Source organism: Vidua chalybeata, chromosome 21 (assembly GCF_026979565.1).
Source record: "Vidua chalybeata isolate OUT-0048 chromosome 21, bVidCha1 merged haplotype, whole genome shotgun sequence".
NCBI classification, from domain to species: domain Eukaryota; kingdom Metazoa; phylum Chordata; class Aves; order Passeriformes; family Viduidae; genus Vidua; species Vidua chalybeata.
Genome location: NC_071550.1, coordinates 2,035,822 through 2,062,071, shown reverse-complemented (window position 1 = coordinate 2,062,071; position 26,250 = coordinate 2,035,822). Strand labels below are relative to the sequence as shown.

At 48.6% G+C, this 26,250-nt stretch overlaps 1 protein-coding gene across 3 annotated transcripts; it reads left to right on the top strand.

Annotated features, from left to right (window-relative positions):
* Nucleotides 1-4,782: 4,782 nt before the first annotated feature.
* GSN (gelsolin) lies at nt 4,783-26,173 on the top strand. 3 transcript variants are annotated; one of them, XM_053961906.1, is made up of 17 exons: nt 4,783-4,847; nt 17,525-17,726; nt 18,245-18,399; nt 19,231-19,392; nt 19,598-19,747; nt 19,981-20,070; nt 20,975-21,107; nt 21,333-21,421; nt 21,739-21,954; nt 22,521-22,654; nt 23,124-23,214; nt 23,416-23,586; nt 24,217-24,391; nt 24,668-24,792; nt 24,955-25,032; nt 25,446-25,506; nt 25,743-26,173. In XM_053961906.1, exons 2-17 carry the CDS (start codon nt 17,534-17,536, stop codon nt 25,910-25,912), a joined length of 2,193 nt encoding a protein of 730 aa, XP_053817881.1. In that variant the 5' UTR covers nt 4,783-4,847; nt 17,525-17,533; the 3' UTR covers nt 25,913-26,173. The 3 variants fall into 3 exon arrangements, with proteins under 3 accessions (XP_053817881.1, XP_053817880.1, XP_053817879.1); XM_053961905.1 differs by lacking the exon at nt 4,783-4,847 and adding an exon at nt 5,275-5,316; XM_053961904.1 differs by lacking the exon at nt 4,783-4,847 and adding an exon at nt 16,190-16,394.
* The last annotated feature ends 77 nt before the right edge of the window (nt 26,174-26,250 follow it).

Sequence of the window (26,250 nt, the reverse complement as noted above, 5' to 3'; positions counted from 1 at the left end):
ACTGTTGTGACACAGTTGCAGTCTGGTTTACTGACTTGAGGAAAGCACACTTCCCTGCTACTGCCCCAGGTATTATTCTATTAACACAGACACTGTAATGAGAGGGTTTTTTTTTTTTTTTAAATCCAGAATTGTTCAAATATCACACACGAAAATACATTGAGGACTTCTCTGTCCGTGGTTCAGTGTTGGGAGAGTCAGGCAGGCAGGGTGAGCTTCCCTGCTTTTACAAGAGGGAGCTCGTCCAGGTAATTATTGCTGTTATCCACGGGAAGGGCAATGGGAGCACAGCCTGCCCAGGGTGGGGGTGGCTGATTGGAGCTGCAGCTTCTTTTCCAGGGGGAATTGCAGCAGCCCTTTCCCCCAGGCAGGCACAGGCTCCCCGTGGGTTTGCTCACCCGCTGCACCTCTCCAGCCACACTCACAGGGTGGCACTTCCCCCTGCAGTGCCCGTGGAGACAGCTCAGGATTACTCAACAGCTCGGAAAATCACTTTAATCTGGAGTCTGGCTTGAGGGGAGTTTTAGTTGTGAACAGAAATGAGAAGCAGTTTTGGGATAGAATTGCTTTTGTTTCTTACCTGCAACAAAATTAAAAGCCATTACCTAAATGTGAGTAAGATTCAGCTTTTTAACTGAAATTCCCAAATATATTTTATGTAAAACTGCCTTCCTTTCTGAGGTGATCTAAAAGGCAATACAGATTTGCTTCAAAACTCCTGCTTTTATATGCTCTGCTCAAATATTCCAACAAAGTTTAAAGTTAACAGAAGACATGAGCGAGAAGGATGGAGTAACAGCATCTGCATTTCTTTGGTTCTTTATTCTTGTGAGTGCTTGAAAGCCTGCAGCAGTTTTTCAACAACAGTTATTGAGAAAAGGCTGACTTCAGCCCATTCATTGTGAACATCTGGACAGAACCTAAAAACAGTAATTAAAACCCACTAAATTGGTAACAATACCAAATTGCCAGGGATGGAATCCTCCTCTATGGTCCCACCCTTCCCTGTGGATTTCTGCTGGGTCAGTCCACTCTTGAAAAGCCTTTTCCACGTGTCTCTTTCTGTCAAGAGGGAGCAGCATCCGAATTTTCTGGTCACGTGAGCCTTGCTCTTGGGTTTATTTCTGTACCACAAACCCCAGGAAAAGTAAAGACTCCGAGTTAATGCACTTGATAGAAGGTTTGAGGATTTTCTTCTTTGCAAATAAATTACATAGAGTGATCTGCAGGATCTGCTTCCTTCTTTAGAATGCATCCTTGTAAGAAAATAAACCTAAATGTGATTAAATTACACATCAGCATTCATGAAGAGTGTGGGATTGAATGGAATTTTTTATCTGCAACACTCTTTTTTCCCTGAGGACAGCAGTAAGCAGGCCAGACTGTCAGAATTTAAACTGTCAGGCCACAAACAGACAATAAAAAGTAGCTAAAGTCAGGTTTGTGTGTCTGTCTTCTTCCCCTGAACCCCAGCTTCATCTTGTGGCTTTGCTCAAGTTTCTCTAGACGGAGACAGAGGGGAGAAACATGGGATTTTTCAGGAACTAGTTTGAAATACACTCTGTGGGAGTCGATCACGTAACACTGGATTGGTCACAGATGACTAACTGGTCTTTACTTGTATTTTATTTTTGAGTTGCCCAGTTCTCCTTTCATCTCTTACCATTTCAGTTTTGTGGTGTCTGTAGAAATGTTCCTGCGGTCAAGGTTTTTTTTTTTTAGTTCCTTCTTTATCTTTTTTAGTTCCTTCATCTCATGTAAAATAGGCAGCCCAAGGCCATTGGCACTTCTACAACCTCAAAGCTTCAAATTAAACTGATTAATGATAGAAGAACATTTGGGCCAATGGTAATTCTGGTGTCAGTAGATGCAGCTCAGCTGGATTCTCTCTGTCAATATTTTGTGGGAATGGCAGTATGGAATGGAAGTGTACCCCTTTCCACAGGAACTTCAACATTAATATTGAGGAATACTTCCAAATACATACAGCAGCAAGCCCACTTGAGGGGTCAGTGCTCACCATGACTCCTTTTATCCTGACTGAAGATAAATCTGAGCTTTACTGACTTCATCTGACTTATTTTGGAGTTCACCTTTCAACTCTGATGCCTTGAGTGTATTCCTCAAGCATTCATACTTCGATGCGTCCTTAGCAAGTAGCTTATATTTTAGTACAAAACCAAATTGTAGCAATAGAAATGCCTGCAAAAATACCAGCAACTGCTTTTCAAAGGCATGCAAGTGCTGTGGTTTCCTGGCTGACATGACAACATGCCCAGAGACCAGATCCTGGCAGTGGTGAAAGGCTTTGTGAGTCAATCACCTTGCACAAGGCAGGATTTGATCCACACAGAGCTGCTTCTGGACAGAAAGCAACCTCTGGAGCTGACAGCAACAACCTCTAAGGGTTTGTGCCCCACCTCAAGGTGTTTCCTTCTGAAGGACTTTGCAGTGCCTCAGCACAAGGCTCCCTGAAAACCTTTCTGCCCTTCTCATCAACCACAGTGGTTTCTGACATCAAGAGACTCTTGATTCTGCTCTGACCGTGTCTGGTCCCACATCTCACTCTCTGCACTGAGAGGTTGCATCTTGGAAAGAAACTCCCTCAAATGGTTCAGCGTGCCAAGGTGTCACTTTTCTACCCTCAGCAGCACAAGTGTAGCTGCATTTCCAGCTGAACAGTGGAAACAGGGACCTAAAATTTCCATGGAAACATTACAATTTAACAGTACTTAAAGTAATTGAACACAGTGTTTTCAAAAGGCTAAGTCATTTTGCATTAATCATATTTGATGGACAGGTGAAGAATTTTCGGTTTAGCTGTGTAATGATGTTACAAATGCATGATAGGATATGAACATGATGCAGAACATCAAGTAGATGAGTTATAGGAACAGAATCTGTGTGATTGTGCAGTGTCAGTGCCTCTTTGTAAAGGATGTTCCTGATTTAATGAAAGGTTTGGTTATGCACAGTTCTCCCAGACTTCAGAATCAAAATGGCAGATGGTTCTTAGCCCACCTAAAATATTCTGGTTAATAATGTTCTCATACACAAGAGCATAACAAAAAACTTCTTCAGTTACAGGCATGACAGAGGAGAAATACCCACCACTGGCTTTATGAATAACCATGTCTTTGTTCCACACAATTCCAGCAGCAAGTGGAGGCATTGTTGGTGGCATAGAAACCGTTTTTGTGAGAACCCACTGCAGGGTGGCACTGTCTCGGTACAGTGCTCCTCTCAAGAGCACAAGACAATTCTCTGATTACATGATGGAGAGAGAGAAAGGAAAACAACAGCTGTCTGTGGCCTGCCTGCCTGCCTTAGATTTGCCACTACTCACTGGTAGTGTCAAGGAAAACCTCCATAAAAAATGCAAGGAGTTAGAAATTTCTGTTGTTTCTCAGTGCCGTTGGAGATGTCTGACTCGCTCTCAGATGTGTTGTTACATACAATGTTTCAGAGAAAATGCTTCCTGCCAAATTGCTCTGAAGGATCATGTTCTTTTCTCAAACTTCAAACACAACAACCACAGGAGGGATGAAGTGTGCTCTGTGTGATATTCCCAAGCACATGAGCCATAAGGTCCGTGTTTTTGTGTGTACTTAACAATGTTCAAGTAATTTATTGTTACACCAAACTTCTTAGGAGCTTAAATGGGTTATCTAACCAACAATTATAAGTCATTACCTATGTAATCCCAATTTGTTCCCCAGATCTCTACTCACACAGTGCCCAGGGGCACTCACTGTGGTGAGGGAGCTGTTCTGAGGAACACTGAGCATCAGAACTGGGCTTTGCGTGGCTCAGGGCCGAGAATAGATCTGTACACGCTTGTCTGTGCATCCACACCAGCGCTGGCTGCAGGGACAGGGCTGCTATAAATAGGGGACAGGAAGGAAGAGGTCACTGGCCTCCAGGGCACGGCCAGTGCCGGTGCCGGCAGTGCTGCCCGGGATCGGGCTGTGCTCCCAGCCCGCGGGGATGGGTTACTGGCACATCCCACACTGTACCCTAGAGTGACCTTTGATTAATGATGCCATCCATAAGGAGACTGTACTGCAGGCCCCCCGTACGCGTGCTCTGCTGCGGACGTACCAATAACTGCATGAAAATGACAAAAACAAGCAATGAAATTCATGCAGCGAGGCATTGAAACGTTGTCTGGAACTGACGAGACGGGAAGATGCGGCAGCCGAAGGGCAGGAGAGGCCTGGCCGTGCAGGGATCCCAGGAACACACGGGTGGCTTCAGCCCCACTGGGGCCAGGGGGCATGGGCGGTACCAGCACAGGCTGGCGGGGTACCTGTGCCAGGTAAACTGGGCCCGGGCACCCAGGTGAGCCGTGCCCGTGTCCCGGTGCCCGTGTTCCGGTGCCGGGGTCCCGGTGCCGGGGTCCCGGTGCCCGTGTCCCGGTGCCGGGGTCCCGGTGCCCATGTCCCGGTGTCCGTGTCCCGGTGCCGGGGTCCCAGTGCCGGGGTCCCGGTGCCCGTGTCCCGGTGCCCGTGTCCCGGTGCCGGGGTCCCGGTGCCGGGGTCCCGGTGCCCGTGTCCCGGTGCCCGTGTTCCGGTGCCGGGGTCCCGGTGCCCGTGTCCCGGTGTCCGTGTCCCGGTGCCCGTATCCCGGTGCCCGTGTCCCGGTGCCGGGGTCCCGGTGCCGGGGTCCCGGTGCCCGTGTCCCGGTGCCCGTGTCCCCGCGGTCCCGCGGCCGCGCCCAGGGAGGCGGGCGGCGGGGCGGAGGCGGCGGAGCTCCGGATCCCGCCCCTGGGGCTGCCCGGCTCTGCCCGGCCCTGCCCTGCCCTGCCCGGCCCCGCAGCTGCCTCTGCCCGCGAGTGCCAGCACCAGGTAGGGCCGGGAGCGGCTGCCGGGGCTCTCCCCGGCTCCTCGCCGCACGGCCGGGCGGAGGGAACGGGGACTCGGAGGGGACGGAGGGAGGGGGCCGCGCTCCCGGGTCCTGTTCCCGGTCCTGTCCCGGGGCGTTTCCTGCGGCATCTGCGAGGCTGCGCCAGGCTGTGCCGGGCTCCGCGGGAGCGCTGCCGCCCAGGAGCGGTTCCCGTCCCGCCGGGCCGAGGGGCGGAGGAGTCCCCCGCAAGGCCGGTGCGCCTGTGAACGCCGGTGAAAGCTGTGCGAGTGGTGATGGGAACACTGGGGGCTTGTTTGTTTTGTTCCTTGCCTGGGGGAAGAATGTTTGAAAGCTCTGTTTGAATAGAAATTCAAAAAATGTAGACACTGAAAACATATTTAAAATGTTTCCTAGGAAGAGTGTTAAAAAAAAAAAGTTATGGGGATGACTTGTTTCAAGGAGGCCTCATTAGTAAGTAGATCCCTCTTGGAATAAAACTGCTTTGAATGTTATTTGCTCTTGGATGTAAAAAATCCGACTTTGCTAACCAGGATGATACTAGCCTTGTTTCCCCTTAAGTCTCTTATTTTTCTCACTGATCATTACAATTTCCATTTTCCACTAGCAACTCTGCATGATGCAAGTTTATCGGCAAAAAAAAAAAATCCTTTATTTCTTTTGTGAGAGTAGAGCATGGCTCAGCTCAGGGTGTCCTGCTCTGGAGTCAGAGGGGGTGGGGGTTCCTTCGATGCCTCTCCTCCTTTGGGCTTCTCAAACTGCTTTACAGAGTGCCTTATAACATCCATCTGGAAAAATGAAGCGAAACCTGAGTACTGAGGAATGGTCTCTCACAGGTTATTGCAACTGGTTTCTCCTGGCCACGAGACAGTTTATTCCATAGTTTCTGCCACGGAGAGATGGGAGATGGAAGCTTAGCCTGTGCAGGAGCAGAGGGAGGCAGAAGCCAGCCCCGTTTAACATCTGCTCCGTGGGATGGGCGCTGCTGGCATCGGCGCCGCCTCCCTGCCCACCCCAGTGCCCGGGCTGGCTGTGCTTTCAGGCTCTGGTTGAGCTCTGTCCATCTCCAGAGCAGATGATGGGAACGCTGGCCTGGCACCAGCCCGGGCTGTCAGTGACCATCTGTACCATCAGCAGGCTTGCTGGAGTGCTGGGAAGTCCAGCTCCGTGGATTTCACTGGAATTCAGCAGGAAGAGAGGGTGGGAATCTTAGTTACACCTCTAGTGGCACGAGTGGATGGTGAGCGCCTGAAATGTTGCATGTTTAAAGACAGGGAGAGATTTTCCAGTGGTTGTTAGAGAGTTCAGCTGAGTTTTAGTGAGAGCTGAGTACCTGCAGTGTCCCCAGAGGAATGACTCTGGCTCTTGGCAGAGCGGAGGCTTTCTCTGGCTGGGTGAAATTCCAGTGCTGTGGGGGAAACAGTGGGGAAATGGAACCAGCCATCAATCTTTGGCTGCTTCTGAATGTCGAAAGGGTGACAAGGCAGAAATGCTACTGCTGCTGCTGCTAGTTTAACTTGGACTTTACAGGCACAAATCCAACCCGTTGTGAATTTGCTCTTTTCATCAGCAGAGCAGGAATGGGAACACTCTGCAATCCAGGTTCATGGCTCTGATAATGTCACCAGGGGGGATTGCTGCCAGATCTGGCTAAAAGGCTGCCTGATGTGTTCCAGTGCAGGGCTGTTTTTGTAATGATTTCTCTAATTTTGGGAGTGCTGCAGCCACATCCAGCGTTGGTGGTGTGGGCAGCATTGTCACCGAGCCTCTGAGCCAGGGAAGGGGTCAGGACCTTCCTCTGGGGGGACAAGGAGCAGCAGGTTCAGCTGCTGACCCACACTGGGCCAGTGCTTTCCCCCATCCCACATTCAGCTAAAATAACTTTTTGTTGTAGCTTGGGTGTTTTACAGAATTCTGCTGGGAACCAAACCATTTTTAAAATAGCCCTGTGACATATTTAGTGCTCAGGATTTAGATCTGCTTTCAGCTCACTTACAAATACAAACTTTCCATTTTAATCCAGTCCCAGACATTAGTGTTGCTGCTGAGTGGCATGCATGGGAAAGAGGACTTTGGACAGAAATGTGCAGCTTCACAAAACAACTATTTCCCTTTTTTACTTTGCAATCTGGAGACCTAAAGAAACTTTTTGTTCTTTAAGCTGAGGTGATCAAGTTTTGCAGTTTGGTTGCAGTAAAGCAGAACGTGGTTAAACACAGATATGAAGTGGCTTGGGTACAATAACTCCTGCAGCTGCTCTTGTTTTCTGTTCCCTTCCACAGCACTCGGGAATTATCATGTGAATGATCAATTTCTGAGTGTGTCTCTGCCTCCGCTTGATTATTATCAAATGTTTTCCCTGAAAAGGCAGCAGATTCTGATATGGACAATTTGTCTGTAACAAGCTGTGTATTATTTCTGTTGGTTAGTGATTGCCTGCTTCTCTGGACCAGGTATTTGATATCCCTTCTAGCAATTTCAACTGAAAAGAAAATTGTATATATTGATATTTTATATGCTTACTTCTAATCTGCTTTGGAACTTTTTTAACTCAAGACTCAAAGGATGTCTTGTGCAGTGGCTTTCAGAGGTCACTGAGGTTTTGCATTAGGAAGAAAACCTCAAGTTACCTTTTTTGTGAAGCTTTTGTGGAGCTCTTTGTGTGCCTCTGTCACCTCATTTGTTCTGCTTCTCACAGCATTAGTTCAAGTGTGTGTCTATTCAGTCCCTTAATCATTAATTAATCACTTCAGACACTAAGAAGCCTAAGGGAATCAGAAAGAAATGCTCCGGATGATTAATTCTTTTCCCATAAAAGCACTGAACTTGCTGGAGCTCTCAGCTGTGAGCCATGCTGGAGCTATTTTCCCTGTGTCAGCCACAAGCTCCCTAGGTGGGGATAGTGCACAGCTATTGAGCTGAAAGCTGGGGCCTGGCAGTTCGGGAAGTGTTTTTCTGCAGGAGGCTCCACGAAGCAGTGGGAGAAGGGAATGCAGCCGGAGACAGCCCCGGGGCACGGCAGAGCTGGCTCAGCACTGTCTCGCAGCAGATGTTTGCACAGAGATGAGAATGGAAAAGTGCTCAGGCACTTTGCCTCAGGTCTGTCCTTGTGACTTTGGCCGTGGGGAAGTGTCTGGATCATGGGTTTCTGACTTCGTTCAGGTGCTTGAGTGAGGAGGAGAAAGGCAAATGGACCGCTGGTGGGAGTGTCCGAGCCCCGTGCGTGCGCCAGGCCTGGATTTCAGAGGTTTTGCCTCTGCCTCAGCTCTGCTTCCCAGCAGGTCACGGGCGTTGGCAGATTTTCAATATTGACACTGTGTCCTACACCCTCTTAGCGCCAATGGCCAGAGCAGATTCATCGGGCTCTTATCAGCTGTCAGACTCTGCTGGGTGCCTCTGTTTGCCCTGCAGCAGGGTGTTCCTGCCCGTGGCAGCAGGGAGATGCCGGAGTGCTCAGCACGGCCCCGCCTGTGTCCAGCGGTGTGTGCACCCTGCTCCAGGGCTGTGCCAGGGCGCTGGTACTGTGGCACTGAGAAATCCCAGCAGAGATGAAATCAGGGCACGCAGTGTCCATTAAATGTCAGCCCAGTACTTCACACCTGCTCAGGGAAGGAAAGTGTGCTCAGAGAAGTCAGGAAAAGCAGCCTGTCTCAGCAGGACACCCAGGTATTTATCTCTGATTATCCACTGATGATGCATTTGCAAGGTTAAATAGAGCTCTGACATAGTGGAGTTAAGCAGAGCTCCGGGCTGCTTTGCAGTGCCGGGCTGTCTGGAAATGCCAGCTTGGAATGGCCATTCTGGATCCGGGCCCCTCAGGGAGCCTGGTGGTGCTGTGGCATGGGAGTGCCTGGTTTGGTTGGTATTCTGGGGATCTCACACTGCCCTCTGGAGAACGACCTTTATTTTACTTCGTTCAGTTTCCCCAGCTTTGGGACTTGGTGAGCAGCTGCATTCTCAGTCAGGATATTCCAGGTTGTCCGGTTTTTGTGGTCAATATTTGGGATGTGGTGGTGTCTGGATGGAAGGGTTAGATGGTATGGACTCTGAAGATTTATATTTTTTTTTTCCTTTTGTCTGTTTCAAAGTGTTCTTTTCTGACTATAGACCGTGGTTTTGGTCTTTCCTTTTCTCTTTTTTTGTTCCTCATTCACCTCCCACTGAGAACCTGGAGAGCTGGAACCGATCTCAGCTGAGGTCCCAGCACAACTGGAGGGGGAGAAACAAGAGTTTGTCTGTATTAGGGCAGTCAGGCAGTGGGACACTGTCCAAACCCAAAGTTTAGACATATGTTATTTACTCAGTGTTTCCACATGCAGTAAAAGTACAGCTACAATTCAAAACAGCATCTTTAAAACACTGGAGGAAATGAATCATCCTGGGATCTCTCAAGATGGACAGAGGCTGCTGCAGTGAGCACTGGCACCGTGAGGACTTTCCCTTCTTTCGGGCTGTCTGCTCGGACAATCCTTGTGGCTCCTCCACACCAGAGCCCGAATCCTGCTTGAGATGAAATAGAACGAAACCCAGCAGAGGAGTGGCTGCAGGGCACAGAAAACCGGGCTGGGGGGGCTCTTCCAAGGGCACCTCCAAACCCTTCCTTTGCTCACACCCCACAAAAGTTCGGATCGTCTTCCCAAAAAAAAAAAAAAAAAAAGCCCCGAAAGCTGCCCGAGGAGGGGACAGCCAGGGCTTAGTTCTTGTCCCCTCCTTCTTGTCATCGTCCTCTGAGGGGTAGGAGTGCCATGTCACCGTGCACTGTCACGGTGCACTGGCACCGTGAGGACTTTCCCTTCTTTCGGGCTGTCTGCTCTCACAATCCTTGTGGCTCCTCCACGCCAGAGCCCGAATCCTGCTTGAGATGAAATAGAACGAAACCCTCTCCTGTTAATCACGTAGCTCCCAGGAGGAAGGGATGATTTTGGCATGTGTGTTTCCAGCATTGCCCTCTTGTGGCTGTGCCCGGCGGGATGGGAGCTCCGGGCATTCCTGGCTCTGCTGCTTCCCATGCCTTGTGTTGGGTGGCTCTGGAGCTGGGAACAGCCTGCGTGAGAAGCTCTGCATCTTCAGCCACAGTCATTAACACCCGGGCCACACCTGTCTGTGTCAGGAGAGCTGGGGCAAAATGGAGAGGAGAACTCTGATAGCTCCCTTTCCACAGTGATTACTTGGAAGTTGGTGTTTGTGAAGGAAGCCACTTCACGGGAAGTGTCCCTGTCTCTCCCTGTCTCTCCCTGAGGAAGAGGAGGGTGGTGGAGATGTGCAGAAGCTGCCAGCATTTGTGTGTGCTGGGGCAGGAGTGGAGGAAGCTTTCAGTCACAGGTCTGTGACTGTTCCCTGCCAGCAGGTGAGCACAGCAACCTGGAACCCTCAGCCTCACTTTCTGCTCCTTGTCTGATCTAGAAGGAGCACCTTGATTTTTTAAAGTGTATTAAGTAAGCTTATTTTTGTTAATCCTGAGTTGCTTCTTGTCTTGTGGAGGTTTTTGATGTGGGAAGTTGAATTCTGTGTGGAGCTGATTGTGGAAGGCAGGAGCTGAGGGACTCCCACTGGATCCGTGGTGACACCAGACCTGCTGTGCCCTGTCACTGTGGCATTAGCAAAATTCATTTATGTGCTTTCTACTCACTTATACTCAACCCTGACATCTGCCTGTAGCTCTCCTGCCCTTGTCCCACGTGTGCAATGACTCCTAAGTCCTTTCACCCTGTTGCCTGGCCTGATGCTGCACGAGGAGTGCAAGGCCACGCTCCGTGCTTCCCTTTTGGACTTGTTTTAGGCCATCTCTCCTGCTTTCCAGCCTTTCTCTGGCAAGAACGTGTTGCTTTTGGGTTATGGATCACAGATTGAACAACTTCTGTGCTGCAGAGGAATGTATCAGCTTGTTCTCTGGGGAAGAAGAGTTTGCATAAAGTTGCAGATGATTTCCCCTGAACAGGCAGGACCTGGAGACTGGAGGAAGAACATCTGTGTCATTTCCCTGCAGCTGACCACAGGCATGTCTTCACTGCCTTCCTCAAAGTGTTCTGGCTGTCACCAGCAGCTCTCTCTCTGGGGCATAATTTGGGGAGGTAGTCATATTTTAATGTGCTGGTTTATGTATTATGTGTTACATAAACACTCCTTAAATATTTTTTCAGCACTGAACAATGATTTGTGTTGGAGTATAAGTCAGGATTTATTTTTGCTCCCCAGTGAATGAAAGTGGTTGGTGGTTTCCACTGATGCAGCCTTCCCTGTGCTGTGTGTGTTTAAGTGCATGATTCAGCTCTCACTTATGCTCAAGGCAGGGCTCTGAACCAGCTGATTCTATCAGCAGATTTCCCTGGGTGTGTTTCAGATGGCAGACCTGCCTCATCTCCAAAGGTTTCTCCTGTGGAAGTAATATTCTCCCCAATTTACATCACTGCAATTGAGAGGAAACTCAGGGTTTTTGGTTGAAGTTTTTTGCCTTGGTGCATCGGGCTGGAAGCTCTGTGTTTACTAAGTGGGTTGTAGTCAAAAGGTACAGAGCCCAGAATAGAGCTGATGTGACTCATAGTGCAAACAAACAGCTGGAAAAAGTGAACAATACTCATATCTTCTGGGCCTTCTAACTTGCTCAAGTGGTTTAGTAGGAATCTTAATTTAACAAATGCAAGAAACCTACTTGCCAGTTGCACAGCTAATGCTGGACTTCATGTCCTGGACTCTTAATCTGAGTTAGGCAGCTCAGTTTGAATTTTTTTGGATTTGTGGCTTTTCTGTTAAGATGTAGCTGCAGGGAATGCCATTAACTGTGCTGCTCCTCATACAGAGAGCTGAAATAGTTTATGGAGTCACCATGGCTGGGGAGGAGGAGGCTCTCCCATGCCAGTTTTTTCTTGTCCCAAATAACCTTTGTTTACTGGCTGCTTCAAGGGATGGAAGGAAAGGGGCTGGATTTAGTTTTGTGTATATTTGAGTTTAGGGCTGTCTGGAGACTGAAAACTAATCCATCACTTTAGATATTTTTCAATGCCTGTCCCCTTGGTAACAAAGCTGTAGTCCTGCCAGAGGTATTTTCAATGGTTTACTGAGGAATTATTGATATTCTATACTGGTTTGGCAGGGAAGCTGAAGGAATAAACAAATATTTCCATTTTCAGGGTGTGCTGTCATCACTGTGGATCCTGTGCTGAACTTTCTTTGTGTTCAGCAGCATCATGTCCTGAGTTTTGGATTGTCAGAACTCAAGTGGTCCTGTGCTGTTCACTCTCACAAGCTTTGTAAATCCATCAGAGTTTTTATGGGGCAGCAGCAGATCAGGGAGTAAAGAAATGGCTACATGGGTAGTCAGAGAGTGTAGATTGTGTTCAAAGTGCACAAAGGGCTGAACCTGAAGCAAGGAAATAACTTTATTGGGTCTTTGTTTGTGTGATCTCTTCAGCATCGCCATTATAGACCTGAGGAATGCAGCCCTTGCTCTGGGCAGTTACTGTGGCAAGCACAACCTGTAGATTTCCTCAGACTGATCATGCCAGGAGGATTATACCCCTTTGCCTCTTGCAAAACAAGGATTTAGGGTTTTCCTGTTGTTGCAGCAGAAATACAGCAGTAATTTACCTCTTCTGGCACTTGGTATAGGCGGCCTGAATGCTGTGAGATAAGGGTGGCTTTCTTTTTTGAGGACATATATTGTTGTTTATTTGGAGCAGCTCATATTCTCCAGGCAATGTTTGGCAAATAAATTAAAGGAAATAGAGAGTTAGTTGGGTGGAAATGCAAATGTTTGCCCCCAGGGTACAATAAGGATTGGTGTATGAGGGGCATTTTTGCAGCATGACTGTAGTGTGGATACAGACTCTACTCAGATTTACTGTTCTCCTCATGCTTAAGAAACTCAGTCTGTATTTGCAAGTTATTTTGATGTCCTGCAAGTGTCATCCATTAAAATCAAAAATACAGCCTTTGCCATGTCGAAAGGCAGGAATTGATCCAGCAGTGAGCAGCAGGTGGTTTGGATGCTCTGTGGTGAAATGTTGTGTTGGCTGCAGCCCTTCCTGTGCGGGTTTTGTTTATGCAGCAGATTTAGACAAATTATCTGAACCCATCACGAGTTGACGCCAGAGCTGCAAATGAGCACAACCACATGGGGATGTGGGCTACCCTTGTTTCTGTCTCATTTAATTCAGCCAAGCTTTCCTGAGCAGCCCTGTGCAGGTAAGTCCTGACTATATTTGTGGGTATATTCAGGTATGAATTGCCACAAATTATTACAAATATGAATTGCCACAAATTATTACAACTGGGCCTCACATAAAATGTTGTGCTCATTTTTGTCTTGTTAGTAGCTAGTTACTGAATGAAATAAAGATTTTTTCTTTCTTTCCCTGCTGTGAGTATTGGATGATATCATCTTGTAGAAAGTGACTTTAGTGACATCATTAAGCTGTAGATGGTGGTAGGTGTGAAGATTGAGAGTGAACTTGATGTGGAGGAACCACACATTACTTATTCCCTGTAATGGATTTTGCAGATTTGATGAGGCAGAGTAAGAGATTCCAGGCTCAGTTTCCACAGGTTTTTTCTGAAGGGAACATGAGATTCCTCTCAGTATGACTGTGCTGGGCAGTGCAGAACTGGGCAGCTCCTTGGCAGAAATTCAGAGGAGAGTGAAGACAAATGGCCAAAGTGCTGCTGGTGTCAGTCTGGGAGGGCAGAGGTGACTGCGACAGATGAGAGGGAGGCACAGCCACAGGGATGAGGGAGCAGAGCAGAAATGAAGAATTTAGGGAGGGAGGCAAAGAGAGCTGTTTGTTACAAGCTGCAGGGTGGAAATAGGAAAGGTGGTTTGGGTTGGATACCAGGAGAGACAGGAGCTGATCCCAGGTGGGAGGCTGTGGAAGCTGCAGCAGCAGTTGGGGTTTGCCCAGCACTCACCAGGAGGATGCACAGCAGGCTCAGGATTGCTGGGCACAGGCACGGGGGCCTCTCTGCCCTTCCTGGCCTTCCCCTGAAGCAAACAGCGTCCAGCCTCGGGAGATCATTGCACACTTCCCTGGAGCAGCAGCTCCAGGCTGCCATTGGTCTGTGGGACACAGACTTGCATCAGTGTGAGCTTTTCCTGTTGGGTGCCCAGGAGCAAATCCCTGGGATTGTTCCTGCAGGCCAGACTCCATCCCAGGGCATTCCTGGGCTGGCCTGTCCTGCTGGTGTGACTGCACATCTGGAGACCATCATGAGCTTGTTGTCTTCCAGTGGTTGCTCAAATCATTGCACTAATTTTCCCAAGTTCTTGTTTTCATCACTATGCAGCCAAGTGTCATTTAGCTGATCCATCTGCACTGAAATCCTGTATTCCGAGCACTTTCCTTGTTCTCCTTAAACAACTGTCCTTTGCATAAGAGGTTGGCTGTGCATAGCACCCTTTCTGGGACCAAGCTGGACACTTTTTATTAACAGCAGCTTGAAAAGTGCCTGCTTTCCATATCTCCATCAGGACACCCTTTTCAGTAGGGCCCTGGCCATCTCAGCTGGCAAGTGCCCTCACAACAATGTCCAGAGCAAACATTTCTGGGGCTTGATTTAACAATGCAACACTTGCTGCCAGCAGTGATAACCCAAACCAGCTGCTGGGGTAGATTTACAGCTATTCGCTCCAGGAATGGCTCAGATTAATTAATTTTATGAAAGAACACTACAATATGCAATTTATGCACTGTAGCCCTCTTTCAGTTTTTTGCCTGTATTTATATATTGCAGTTCATTGGCAATGCAAGCTGGGGCTTACAAAATGCCAAATTAATTAGAAGACTAAATAAAAGTTTTTTCAAAAATCTTGTGTCTGCATATATCTGTGGATTACAATGTCCTACAGTGGGATGTTAATGAAGAAGATTATCCTGGGTCTTTGTGCCTTCAGTCTGTGAGGTTTGACCAGGTGTGGGACTATACAGGTATTTAATTTAGCAATAAAAAGTCCAGAGTATTTTTCCATTTGGAAAGGACCCATCTCTTTCTAATGTTATGCAACCCAGTCATTTTGGTTTTGGGTTTGCTGCAGCTGCCAAAGCCTTTCACAGCTGCCTTCCTTAGAGTCAAGGTTCCAACATGTTTTTCTCTGAGACTTAAACCTCTGACACTCTGAACTTCCTTCACAGAGATCAGAAATACCAACAGGACTAGCACATTGTTTTTATTGTCTGTTTCAGTTTGAGACTTTCCAGTGAAATTTTCAAAGGTACATTGCCAAGGTGACAGTTCAAATTAAAATGCATCAGCTTGGACAAGAGAGCAGCAGAGTGTTCTTGGGAGAGAGGGAAAGAAAATATCCTCATGGAGAGTGGAGAAAGCACAAAGCAGGGTCTGCTCTTTCCTTCGTGGAAGTTTTGTTGTGGAGTTTTATGGGCGGAGGGTTTGGCCCCTTATTTAAGAATCTTTTGATAGATTCTGACTGTGGGAAGCTCAGCCTGTCAGGAATTCTCCCCTGGGTATGTTCAGAGCCCAGGACGACTCCACATTGTGTGGCTGCTCCGTTCCTGAGGGCCACAGGAGAAGGTTCCTGCTCAGTTCACTCGCTGCAAACATTTGGAAAATATGATAGATGAACTTGCTGCAGTGTGAGATAGTTGTAAGAATAATCTCTTTATTGGTGGCAGATTGTTGGGGTGCTACAATCAGCCCTGTTGTAATCCTTTGGGCTGAGTAGGTTTGATGGCTCCTGTGTTCCTGTCACAGGGTGTTGCTACACCCTCAGAAATACTTGGTTGTGAAATTATTGAATTGCTGAATGAGCTTTTGTTCTGTCACCTACCGGACTCTGAATGCTCTGTTGTGCTCCAGGAGCTGAAACCCATCAGGGCATCCCCAAAGCCTCCCGAATTGTTACTGACAGTGCCGTGTGGAGGCTCATTCAGCCCTCATTCACAGGCTGAACTCTGCTCCTCTGACAGCTTCAGGGAGCTGAGGGTGCATTCCCCCCATCCTCAGGCTGCTCTTGAATCCTTGTCTTCCCCAAAGTCTCTTTCCCTGCATCCACTGCCAGCTGGAGCCGCCGTGCTGTTCCTCTGCGTCTCATCAACTTCCCAGCTCTCAGCTGACAAAATGTTGCCTGTGTTGCTGGTGTCTCTGAATTCCTGCCCGTGAGGGGACGTTTGGCCCGTGTGACCCTGACTGTGCTGTCGGTAATGGATCGCACATTGTGCGGGGCGAGTGCCTGCCGGGCTGGGGCTCTGGGAGAGGCTGCAGGAGGCTCTGGGATTCCAGCAGGATTGTTTGCACAAACGCGTTACGCCCCTGTGCTGCCGAGGGGGTGGGTGTGTTTGTCCCCGATAAAAGATTGGCTTCTGCCCCTCATCTGCCCCAGCAGCCAGAGGAGCAGGGAGCTGGGACTCCCCAGAGCTCTGCGGGAGAAGGGAGAAGCCCCTTTGCTCCTAGAAATGGGCAGGAAGGACTTCAATTATCTTTTCCTCGCCATTTTCTGCACAATGGCTCTGAAGCTGAACTCTGTCAGCTCCATGTCTGTGGCAGGGCTTGGATATGTTACAGCAGCTCTTGTGCTTTCAGCTGTGGTAAGTGATGAACATCACAACTGAACACGGAGAAACTTCTGGTTCCAGCTACTTACAGGAATCCATCTCCTTCAGCTCTCTGTCAGGGGTTTGCCCAGTCTCAGTGGGAATTTGGGAGGATTCAGGCAGACTGGAATCATGACGATAAAGTTCATTCTTTTCCATCTTTGATATCTGATTTCAGCTTAGGAATCACTTTGATACCTAACTTACTATATTGCTTTCTAGCTTGCAACATTCTTTATTTCTGCCTTGAAAACTGAGCATATTTTACTTTTTTTCCATCAGCTGCTGTGAACCATCTTCTTTGTCAAAGTACTGAATGCTTCTAATGTAATATTGTAATGTTTTCTTCCCTGTTACCTGATAGCTCTCAAAGGCGTGATGTGATTGATGGACACACTTCATTGCCAATACACCAGAAATGTTTTATTTCCTTTTAGAATTACCAAAGTGAATTCTTTTATAAGGAAGTGTTCATTATGTTTGTTAAAAAAAAAAGGATATTGCACTGTGTTGATATATTGCATAAGTATGGCAATAAACATATTAAACCAAAATTGCAGTGTCCTTAGGACAGGATGTTGTGTAAATTAATGTAATTCCTACAAGGGAGCAGTTATAGTAACAGGTCAGAACAGAAAAGCTTTAAGAAGCCTGTTAATTATCTAAATATTCAATGATATTCACAGTATTTTCCATTTGGTTTTAGAAGACCTGTAAATCATGTTTGTGCAGGATGTACAACATGTGGAGTTAAAAGGGGTTTCTTTCCCACAGCCTGGAATGTCAAGCTTCACTTATGTGCCATACTAAACAGTTATAAATTAGCAAGAAAAATACAGAGATTAAAATCCAGAGAGAGAGACCAGAGTCTAGAAGAGGATAAGCCAGTAATAAACCAGGAAGTAAAGGTGATTGGAAGTGAAAATTAACACTAAGTGATCAATGGAGAGGGATGCTTTCCACACACATCCTTATTTTTTCCCCCCTTCAAAACTCAGTGCACGAGAAAAAAGGAAACTTTCCACTTTTTGGCTGGTGCAGCAAGTTAGGAGATGAGAAGCAATTTCATTTAAAGACTTCCTTGTGTCCTGCCCACTGAACAGCAGCCTCTGTCTCGCCCCCAGCCTGTCAGCATGGTGGAACACGCCGAGTTTTTGAAGGCTGGGAAGGAACCCGGCCTTCAGATCTGGAGGGTCGAGAAATTTGATTTGGTTCCAGTGCCAAAAAACCTGTACGGAGACTTCTTCACTGGAGATTCCTACCTGGTGCTGAACACCATCAAGCAGCGCAGCGGGAACCTCCAGTACGACCTGCACTTCTGGTTGGGTGAGTGCTGGGAGTGTCCCTGAGACCTGGGAGCCCAGAGTGACCCCTGAGCCTCTCTGCTCCAGCCATGGCCAGGAAATGTTTCCCAAGGAAATGAATGCAGTTCTGGGGGTAAATAGCCCTACTCATGTCACATGTTTGTGTGGTCTCTGCAATAGAGAGTAAAGCCACCTCTGATCCTAAAACCAGCTTTTCCTGGAAATAGGACAAGTCCCTGTTCTGCAGAGGTTCACAGGGAAGACAAGATCTCAGGTGAAAATTCTGGCTGAAATCCTTTCTGCCTGAAAGGAGGGAGGTCAGGTGTGTTCCTCCTGATCAGGGAGTGGGATTTTTCCCTCTCCTAAGTGCCCTCTGCTGTCCATGTCTCAGAGTACCGTGCCGAGGCTTTCCCCACAGCCCGCAAACCCCAGGCTCTCTGACAGTATCACAGTTAAATCCGCTTTCTCCTCGTGTGTTTGCACAGTAGAATGCAGAGGCAGACCCTGCATCCCCTCCCAGTGTCTCTCTCCGTGTTTCAGGTGATGAAAGCTCTCAGGATGAGCGTGGGGCTGCTGCCATCTTCACTGTGCAGATGGATGAGCACCTGCAGGGGAAGGCTGTGCAGCACCGTGAGGTGCAGGGCCACGAGTCCCCCACCTTCCTGGGCTACTTCAAATCTGGCATCAAATACAAGGTGGGTGACAACTGACCTGGGTCTGCAAGAAATGGCATCCTGCCCAATTCCCAGGAGAGTGAGAATTGCCCTTTTTCCAGTTGCTTAAAACCCATTCTCAGCCAGATGTTTTCAATGAGTTGGAACTGAGCAGGGTGGAGAACAGCAGATCCCAGTGGGAGAAATTTGGCTGAATTAATAATACACAAGGAAAGCCCCAGAAAGTTTTAGGAATCAAGGTTTTGTTTTTCTTCAAGAGGCAGAGGAAAGAACAGTCCCAAGGCACCTGGAATGAATTTAAGAAGCAGTAAAGTTAATGGGAAACGCCTACCCAGGAGATTTGATTTCTCCCCACTTGCATAACAGTTTGACCTTGCTGTCTCTGTGCTAAGCCCACCCTGCCAGCATGTGCAATGTTTTGGTAAAGGAGATGAACAGTAGTGGGAGTTACTCCTCCCTGCCATCACAATAAAGTGGGATAGAAGTGAAAACATGCAGTCAAGCAGTTGTGTCTGTTAGGAATCCAAAGGCACAAGGAAAGTGATATCAGGTCACTTGCTTGCAAAGTGCTCACATTTCCTCATGTCTGAGACTTTCCTGATCTTTCTGTTTTGTTTATTTCCCACTCGCTTGTTGTTACTTTCATTCATTTAAAGTTCGTTGTGCTTTTTTTGAGGGTAACTGACAAGGGTCCTGTTGCCTGCATTGATAAATAATTCCCAGTGTCTATCAGCAGAGAAAGTGAATCCTGAGCTTGGGATAATTTCTGGTAGGCAGGACAAGTTATACACAGGAGAATACACTCTTCCCCCCAGTCCTGGTGTGAATCCTTGCTCCTGTGTTTCCCCCCAGGCTGGTGGTGTGGCTTCTGGCTTCAGGCACGTGGTTCCCAACGAGGTCACTGTGCAGAGGCTGCTGCAGGTCAAAGGCAGGCGAACAGTCCGGGCCACGGAGGTTCCTGTGAGCTGGGACAGCTTCAACACAGGGGATTGTTTCATCCTGGACCTGGGCAGTGTGAGTACCACGTCAAAGGCGGGTGTGGCAGAATTCAAGGGGCAGGAGGTGTCTGACCTTCACATAAGTTTTATTTTCCCCCACTCTGGTGAAGCCATCTCAGTGCTGAGCATCCCGAAACACTGACATAGCTCAGTCCCAGCTGAGTCCTGCCTCACCTAGAGAGGTGCTGTCATGCTCTGACACGACTTTCTCCTTCCCCCAGAACATCTTCCAATGGTGTGGCTCCCAGAGCAACCGCCAGGAGCGGCTGAAGGCCACGGTGCTGGCCAAGGGGATCCGGGACAACGAGCGCAACGGGCGCGCCAAGGTCTACGTGTCAGAGGAGGGATCCGAGCGCGAGGAAATGCTCCAGGTTATTCCCTCTGTCCATTTGTCCCTGCTGGAGTGGCAAGTGTGGTGTGTGGAAGAAAGGTGGGGTAGGTGGTGTGTGTGCTTAGTGCAGACCGGGTCCTCTGCCCTGCTGGGACATCAGAGGGAATTTACATGACTGATCTGGAGTTCTCTTCCACTCATTCTCTTGACTGGAGCACCTGGGAAAGCAGATCCTCTTGGACTGCTTGGTAATAATTTTTCTCTCCCTCCCAGGTTCTGGGACCAAAGCCCAGTTTGCCAGCAGGAGCTTCTGATGAGACCAAAACTGACACAGCCAACAGGAAACTGGCTAAGCTGTACAAGGTAATGAGGAACTCTGACATAACTCTGGGGAGAATGGAGTGATCTTTGTGAAACTGGATGGAGGTGCAGTAGCAGAGAGGAGCTGAGCTGCTCTGAGTCCTGCTCCTGCCACACTCCACTTCTTAACAAGTTTTATGTATGAGCCTTGGTTGCTTCCACTACATGTCCATGTACTTTCTCTTGGTTTGTCACCACTTATGACTGTAGTGAGACAGCTGGGACTTTCAGGAATTTTTGAGAGAAAGGTGGAGTGTGAAATAAATAAGGGAAAAAGGGGAAAACTCCCTCTGTCAGGCATTGTCTAAGGAAGGTGACAGGAAAGAACCAGAACAGTGAGCCTGAGAAGCAGGACCTGCCCCTTTCTAACACCCAGATGAAGCCATGACTTGGAAGGTGCCATTTGCCATCAGCTGTGTGAGTGGAGAAAAGTGTCCAAGACTTCTTGGGAGGAATCTTCTCTAAGCAGACTCTGGTATCCATGGGATGAATATCTGCTAAGATGGTTTGTTATGTGGCACTTTATGCATCAGTCAGTAGAGGAACTCAGATTTTTAACCCCATTTGATACAGGGAGGCTGTTCCCAGTTATCCTTCAGTTCCTATGTGCAGTTGGCTTGCTTTAGAAGCTATTTCCTTTGCACTGAGGATATTTCCCATTTTGGACCAATCTCTCCTTGGTCCCAGCAGCATCTGCTTTGCTAGAAATAGTTTAAATCTTCAGAGTAAGTGTTATGCTTTTGCCAGACTGTTGCTGTATCAGAGCTATCCTGTTTGAAAACAATAGTGCCTGCAGTAGCCAATGCATTCAATTGGATTTCCCTTCCCCTCCCTGAGTTCTGAGCTGTGGCCACAGAGCAGCAGGGAGCAGAGGGTGCCTTGTGTGACCTCTGCTGTGCTGTCACAGGTCTCCAATGGGGCTGGGAACATGGCAGTGTCCCTGGTGGCAGATGAGAACCCCTTCTCCCAGACAGCCCTGAGTACAGATGACTGCTTCATCCTGGACCACGGCACAGATGGAAAGATCTTTGTTTGGAAAGGTACCTGAGGGAACCAGGGATAAAAGAATTAATACCATAAATAGAAAAGCAGTTGTTCTCTCTCAGCCATCACAACAGGCATGAAAGAGATCCAGCAATGGTCATTTGTTATTTGGCATCATTTATCTGGAAGGCTGGGCCCTTCTACTTTGGCAGAAGGTACCTGGGACAGTTTCTTCTCTGGGTAAAAAAACCTGACCCCCCTTCTCTCTATTTTCATTAAAGGCAAAGGTGCCAACTCTGAAGAGAAGAAGGCAGCACTGAAAACAGCCTCAGAGTTCATTGACAAGATGGGTTATCCCAAACACACCCAGGTAAGGTCCTGTGACCAAGCACTGTGGCCAAGTGACCAAGCACTGGGGTCACTTTTCTGCCGCATGGGCCAGGGACTGCAGAGCACGGATGGCTCAGGTGACGTGTCCCTGTCGAGTGGCTCCTGTTGTGGGAGATCTGCTCTGTTTTGGGAGATTCTGCAGTGCTGCTCCTGGGCTAAAGCAGCATTTACTGCAGCAGAGCTGGTAGTTAAAAGTTTCTTCCTCTCAGATACTCTTTTACCTTTTCCATCACCTGAAAGAGAGTAGATAAACCTGCTGTTCTTAGGGAGATGGTTCTAAAGGCTCCTTCCTTTCAGATCCAAGTCCTCCCTGAGAGTGGTGAGACACCTCTGTTCAAGCAATTCTTCAAGAACTGGCGGGACAAGGACCAGACAGAAGGGCTGGGGCAGCCTCACGTTTCTGGCCACGTTGCCAAGATTGAGCAGGTCCCTTTCGACGCGGCCACCCTGCACAGCTCCAAGGCCATGGCTGCCCAGCACGGCATGGAGGATGATGGCTCTGGCAAGAAACAGGTCAGTGGTGGCACAATCCCTCTGGGAAGCTTTCCAAACTTTTCTTTCCTGCTTGATGGCATTGCTGCAAGAGCAGCAAGACAAAAGGAGTCCAGAGAGCCATCAACACTGAGGTCTTGTAACTACTGGGGGAATTTCTGACACCAGAAATAGCAGCAGGGTCCTGAAAGCCCTGCAGAAAAGTGGGGCTGATTCTGACTCCACGATTTCCCAGCACTATGGACATGGGTTTACTCCTCCTACTGATTATTCTCCCTGTTGCCATCGCGTGTATGAATGTCTTGGAGCATCTGGCTTCATGACTTTGAGCATAGAAGCAGGGGTGGAGTTGGGCTTGAACGGGTTGAGGGCTGTCCAGAAGCCCACAGCGGGCCCGGCCGAGTTTTGGCTGTTTACAAGAAAGCCTCAAAGCTCCGCTCGGGACCAGGCGCTGCAGCGGATGGGATTGGTCCGGTCAGGTCCCGGCAGAGGGCGCGGCAGCTCCGCCGCTCCGGGATGCGGAATTTGGGGATAGCGCGGGCCGGCGGCGCGCTCGCTCTGCAGCGCCTCTGCTCCTCTCCCGCCAGATCTGGAGAATTGAAGGCTCCGAGAAGGTGCCGGTGGACCCCGCCACGTACGGGCAGTTCTACGGCGGGGACAGCTACATCATCCTGTACGATTACCAGCACGACGGGAAGCGGGGACAGATCATTTACACCTGGTACGGGACTTACCCTGGGGCAAGGAAACGCTGGGGCTGCGTGGGGCTGCGAGTCCGCTCGGAAAATCCATCACTGCTGGATCCCGCTTTCAGAGGATCTTTGAGGGATAAAGTTTCACCCTGGTTAACTTTCCCTTGCAAACAAAACAATACCAGAGGTCTGGGATGTTTTAATTTTAAGTGGAACAGTGGAGGGAATTACTGCGTGAGGTTTTTTTTTTTCCATCCCCCCCCCCCCCTTGGTTATTACTTCCTTCTTTGGACCAAGCTCTGCTTATCTAGGAAAGGTTCTTATCTCCCCCTGTACTCACTGTGCTACAATAGAGGATAAGGAATTTCTCCTTTGTGTTGAAGGAAGTGCTGCAGAGATCCAGTAACAAAGGGTTTCCTTACCTCCTCTTGATCTCTGTAAGGTGTGGGGCTGGGGGAAAGGTTAAGAATAAAGCTGGGATTCGGCCTTGTTCTCCAGGCAGGGCGCCGACTCCACACAGGATGAGATTGCAACCTCGGCATTCCTCACAGTACAGCTGGATGAGGAGCTGGGAGGCAGCCCCGTGCAGGTAAAGAGACCCAGCAGAACGACCCTAACACTGGAGAAATAAAGAATATATATACATATATGTGTGTATATATATATGTGTATAAAACACCTGGCCCAGCTGGGTGCTCTGTGAATATTCCAGCTCGACAGAGGGTTGTAAAAGCCATTCCTGGTTAGTCTTGTGTTCCTCAAAACTGACAGCAAGTTTCTTTTTCTTCAGAAACGAGTAGTGCAAGGGAAAGAGCCCCCTCACCTGATGAGCATGTTTGGTGGAAAGCCCTTGGTTGTTTACAAGGGTGGAACCTCGAGGGAAGGAGGCCAGAGCGCCCCTGCGGCAACGCGGCTGTTCCAGGTCCGCTCCAGCACCTCCGGAGCCACCAGAGCAGTGGAGGTACGTGGAGGGAGAGTCAGCCGTGGTGTTGTGTGTACAGCCCATGATGGGAGCATGATCCATTGAAGAGTTCTGTTCCCTCCATGGAAGAGGAACTTGGGCCAGGACGTGGGTTCAGAGCCCCACTTCTCTGAGGGAAATGCACACAAATGCCTCTGTGCAACAGCAAAGGGGAGATTAAATCCTGGTGAGGAGAGGGCAGTGGTTTATGGCTGCAGGAACTCCCCAGGTTTCCAGCTTCAGGAGGCCTGTCCTTGTTGACACAGAGGAGTTCATGTTAATGATTGATCAGTGTTGACAGCAGGGACTGTTCTGCCATGGGCTCCTCAGTGAGCTCCTAAATCTCCTGCTATAATCATCAGGCCTGGCACAAAGACAGCCAGGCATTCCTGCTATAGGACATGTGTACCTGTAATCACACACTGAAACAGTTATTTACTCTTCCCATGTGGAAAATCTAGCTCATCACTTGGATACAGGCAATATACAGCACATCTGATAGCCTTACATGCTCATATGGAAAATCTTGTTTGCAGTTTATTCAACTGTAGGTTCTGGTTTGATTTTGAAGTAACAGGCTTTGTGTGGAGGATGGTTACACCTGACACCTGCAGTGTTCCTTCTTTTCAGCTGGATCCTACAGCCAGTCAGCTGAACTCCAATGATGCCTTTGTCCTGAAAACTCCCTCTGCTGCCTTCCTGTGGGTTGGCCAAGGAGCCAGCAATGCTGAGAAATCAGGAGCACAGGAGCTGCTGAAGATACTGGGAGCTCGCCCAGTACAGGTTGCTGAGGGCAAAGAGCCAGGTGAGGGGGTCACAGTGGAGTCTGTGATCATTTCTGTGTAGCTGCACATCCTCAGCAATTATTTCATGGATATTTTGTCTCCCAGAACAAAAGATGTGGACATGGGCAAGAGGGGCTTCATGGGGTTATTTTCACTGTTTAACAGTGCTCTCATGTATGTCTGAAGGTCATTGGGACTTTCTGACCTGGAAGAATGCTTCAAGTCCTGCCCAAACCATAACCCTGGTGTGGGTTCCATGAACAGGAGAAGCATCAGTCTCTCTTGCTGTTTTCCAGACAATTTCTGGGCAGCCTTGGGTGGCAAAGCTCCGTACCGCACCTCGCCCCGCCTCAAGGACAAGAAGATGGACACTCACCCCCCGCGTCTCTTCGCGTGCTCCAACAAGAGCGGGCGCTTCACCGTGAGTGCCTGCGGGGATTCATCCAGCATCCACCTGACAGGGCTGCGAGAAGCTCAGGCCCAGCTGCTCTGAGCCCCCCACCACCTTACTTCCTTTGTGTGGTTTGTCCTGTGCAGATAAAGTAAATGAAGCCTGTGTTCATCTGAACCCTCTGTTTTCTAGATTGAAGAAGTTCCTGGAGATCTGACTCAGGATGACCTTGCGACAGATGATGTGATGCTCCTGGACACATGGGATCAGGTATGTCACATTTACAGGGGGACAAGAGGAGCAAAGGATAGGCACAGATTGGCTCTGTGACACAATAGCCAGAGGTGCTGTTGTATTACAGATTCAGCACACATCAGCCACAAGGCAACTCAGAGCTGAACTTTGATGTTCTGTAGAAAAATATTCAAACATCTGCTACTTTCCCCTGACGTTGAGCTAGTGTAGAATTTGTTCAAGGGTCTACAATGCATGTAGATAAAATGTAGGCAAAAAACCTCCCATTATGGACCAATAGAGCTTTGGTCATGCTGGTCAACAACCCAGGCACACCAACATGAGGATTTTCTGCTTTGTGTCACACTCTGTTCACTGAGGCTTCATCTAAATTATCCCTTCATAAAGAGAATGATTGTTGCTGAAGTAATTAATATTTTTATCTTTAGGTCTTTGTATGGATTGGGAAAGATGCCCAAGAAGAAGAAAAGACTGAGGCACTGAAATCTGGTAATGTCACATTTTCCTCTCTGAACTGTCCCTTTCTCATTTTCCCACTGTGTGATCATGACTCAGGCAATTTATATTCTGACAGGCTGAGATAAAACCATAGGGTACAAACTTTCAGTGGGTATTTGTGTTCAAATGGCCGATGTGAAGCTGCCTCTCTGGCAGGCATTTAGCCCCAGCTGAGCTGCTGCTCTGCAGGCCTGGTGCTCAGTGAGATCCCCTCCCTGTGTCCCCAGCCAAGCGCTACATTGACACAGACCCCTCCACGCGGGACAAGAGGACCCCGGTGACCATCGTCAAGCAGGGCTTTGAGCCTCCCACCTTCTCCGGCTGGTTCCTGGGCTGGGACGATGACTACTGGGCTGTGGATCCCCTGCAGAGAGCAATGGCAGATGTGGATGTGTGAGGAATGTTTGAAACAGAGCAAGTTCAGTGCCTTCAATGCCTTCAAGAACTCCTTCCTCCTGCAGGATGTATGTTAACGAGGGAATGATGTTAATAGCCAATTAGCTGTGCAATAATTTCCGAAAACAATCGTGACCAGTCATTGACCCTACTCCTTGCTTTGGTGATATTTAATACAATAAAGCTTGTATGAAATATGGGAAGAACAGAAATGGTGGGGTTTGTTACGAAGAAGAAAACATTAAAGAGCAGCTGTAGAGACTCCATGTCTGAACACACCTTAGAAACCAAAACCTTCTTTGTGCCATCTTTTGCAGATGGACCTTTTAGTAAAAGGTT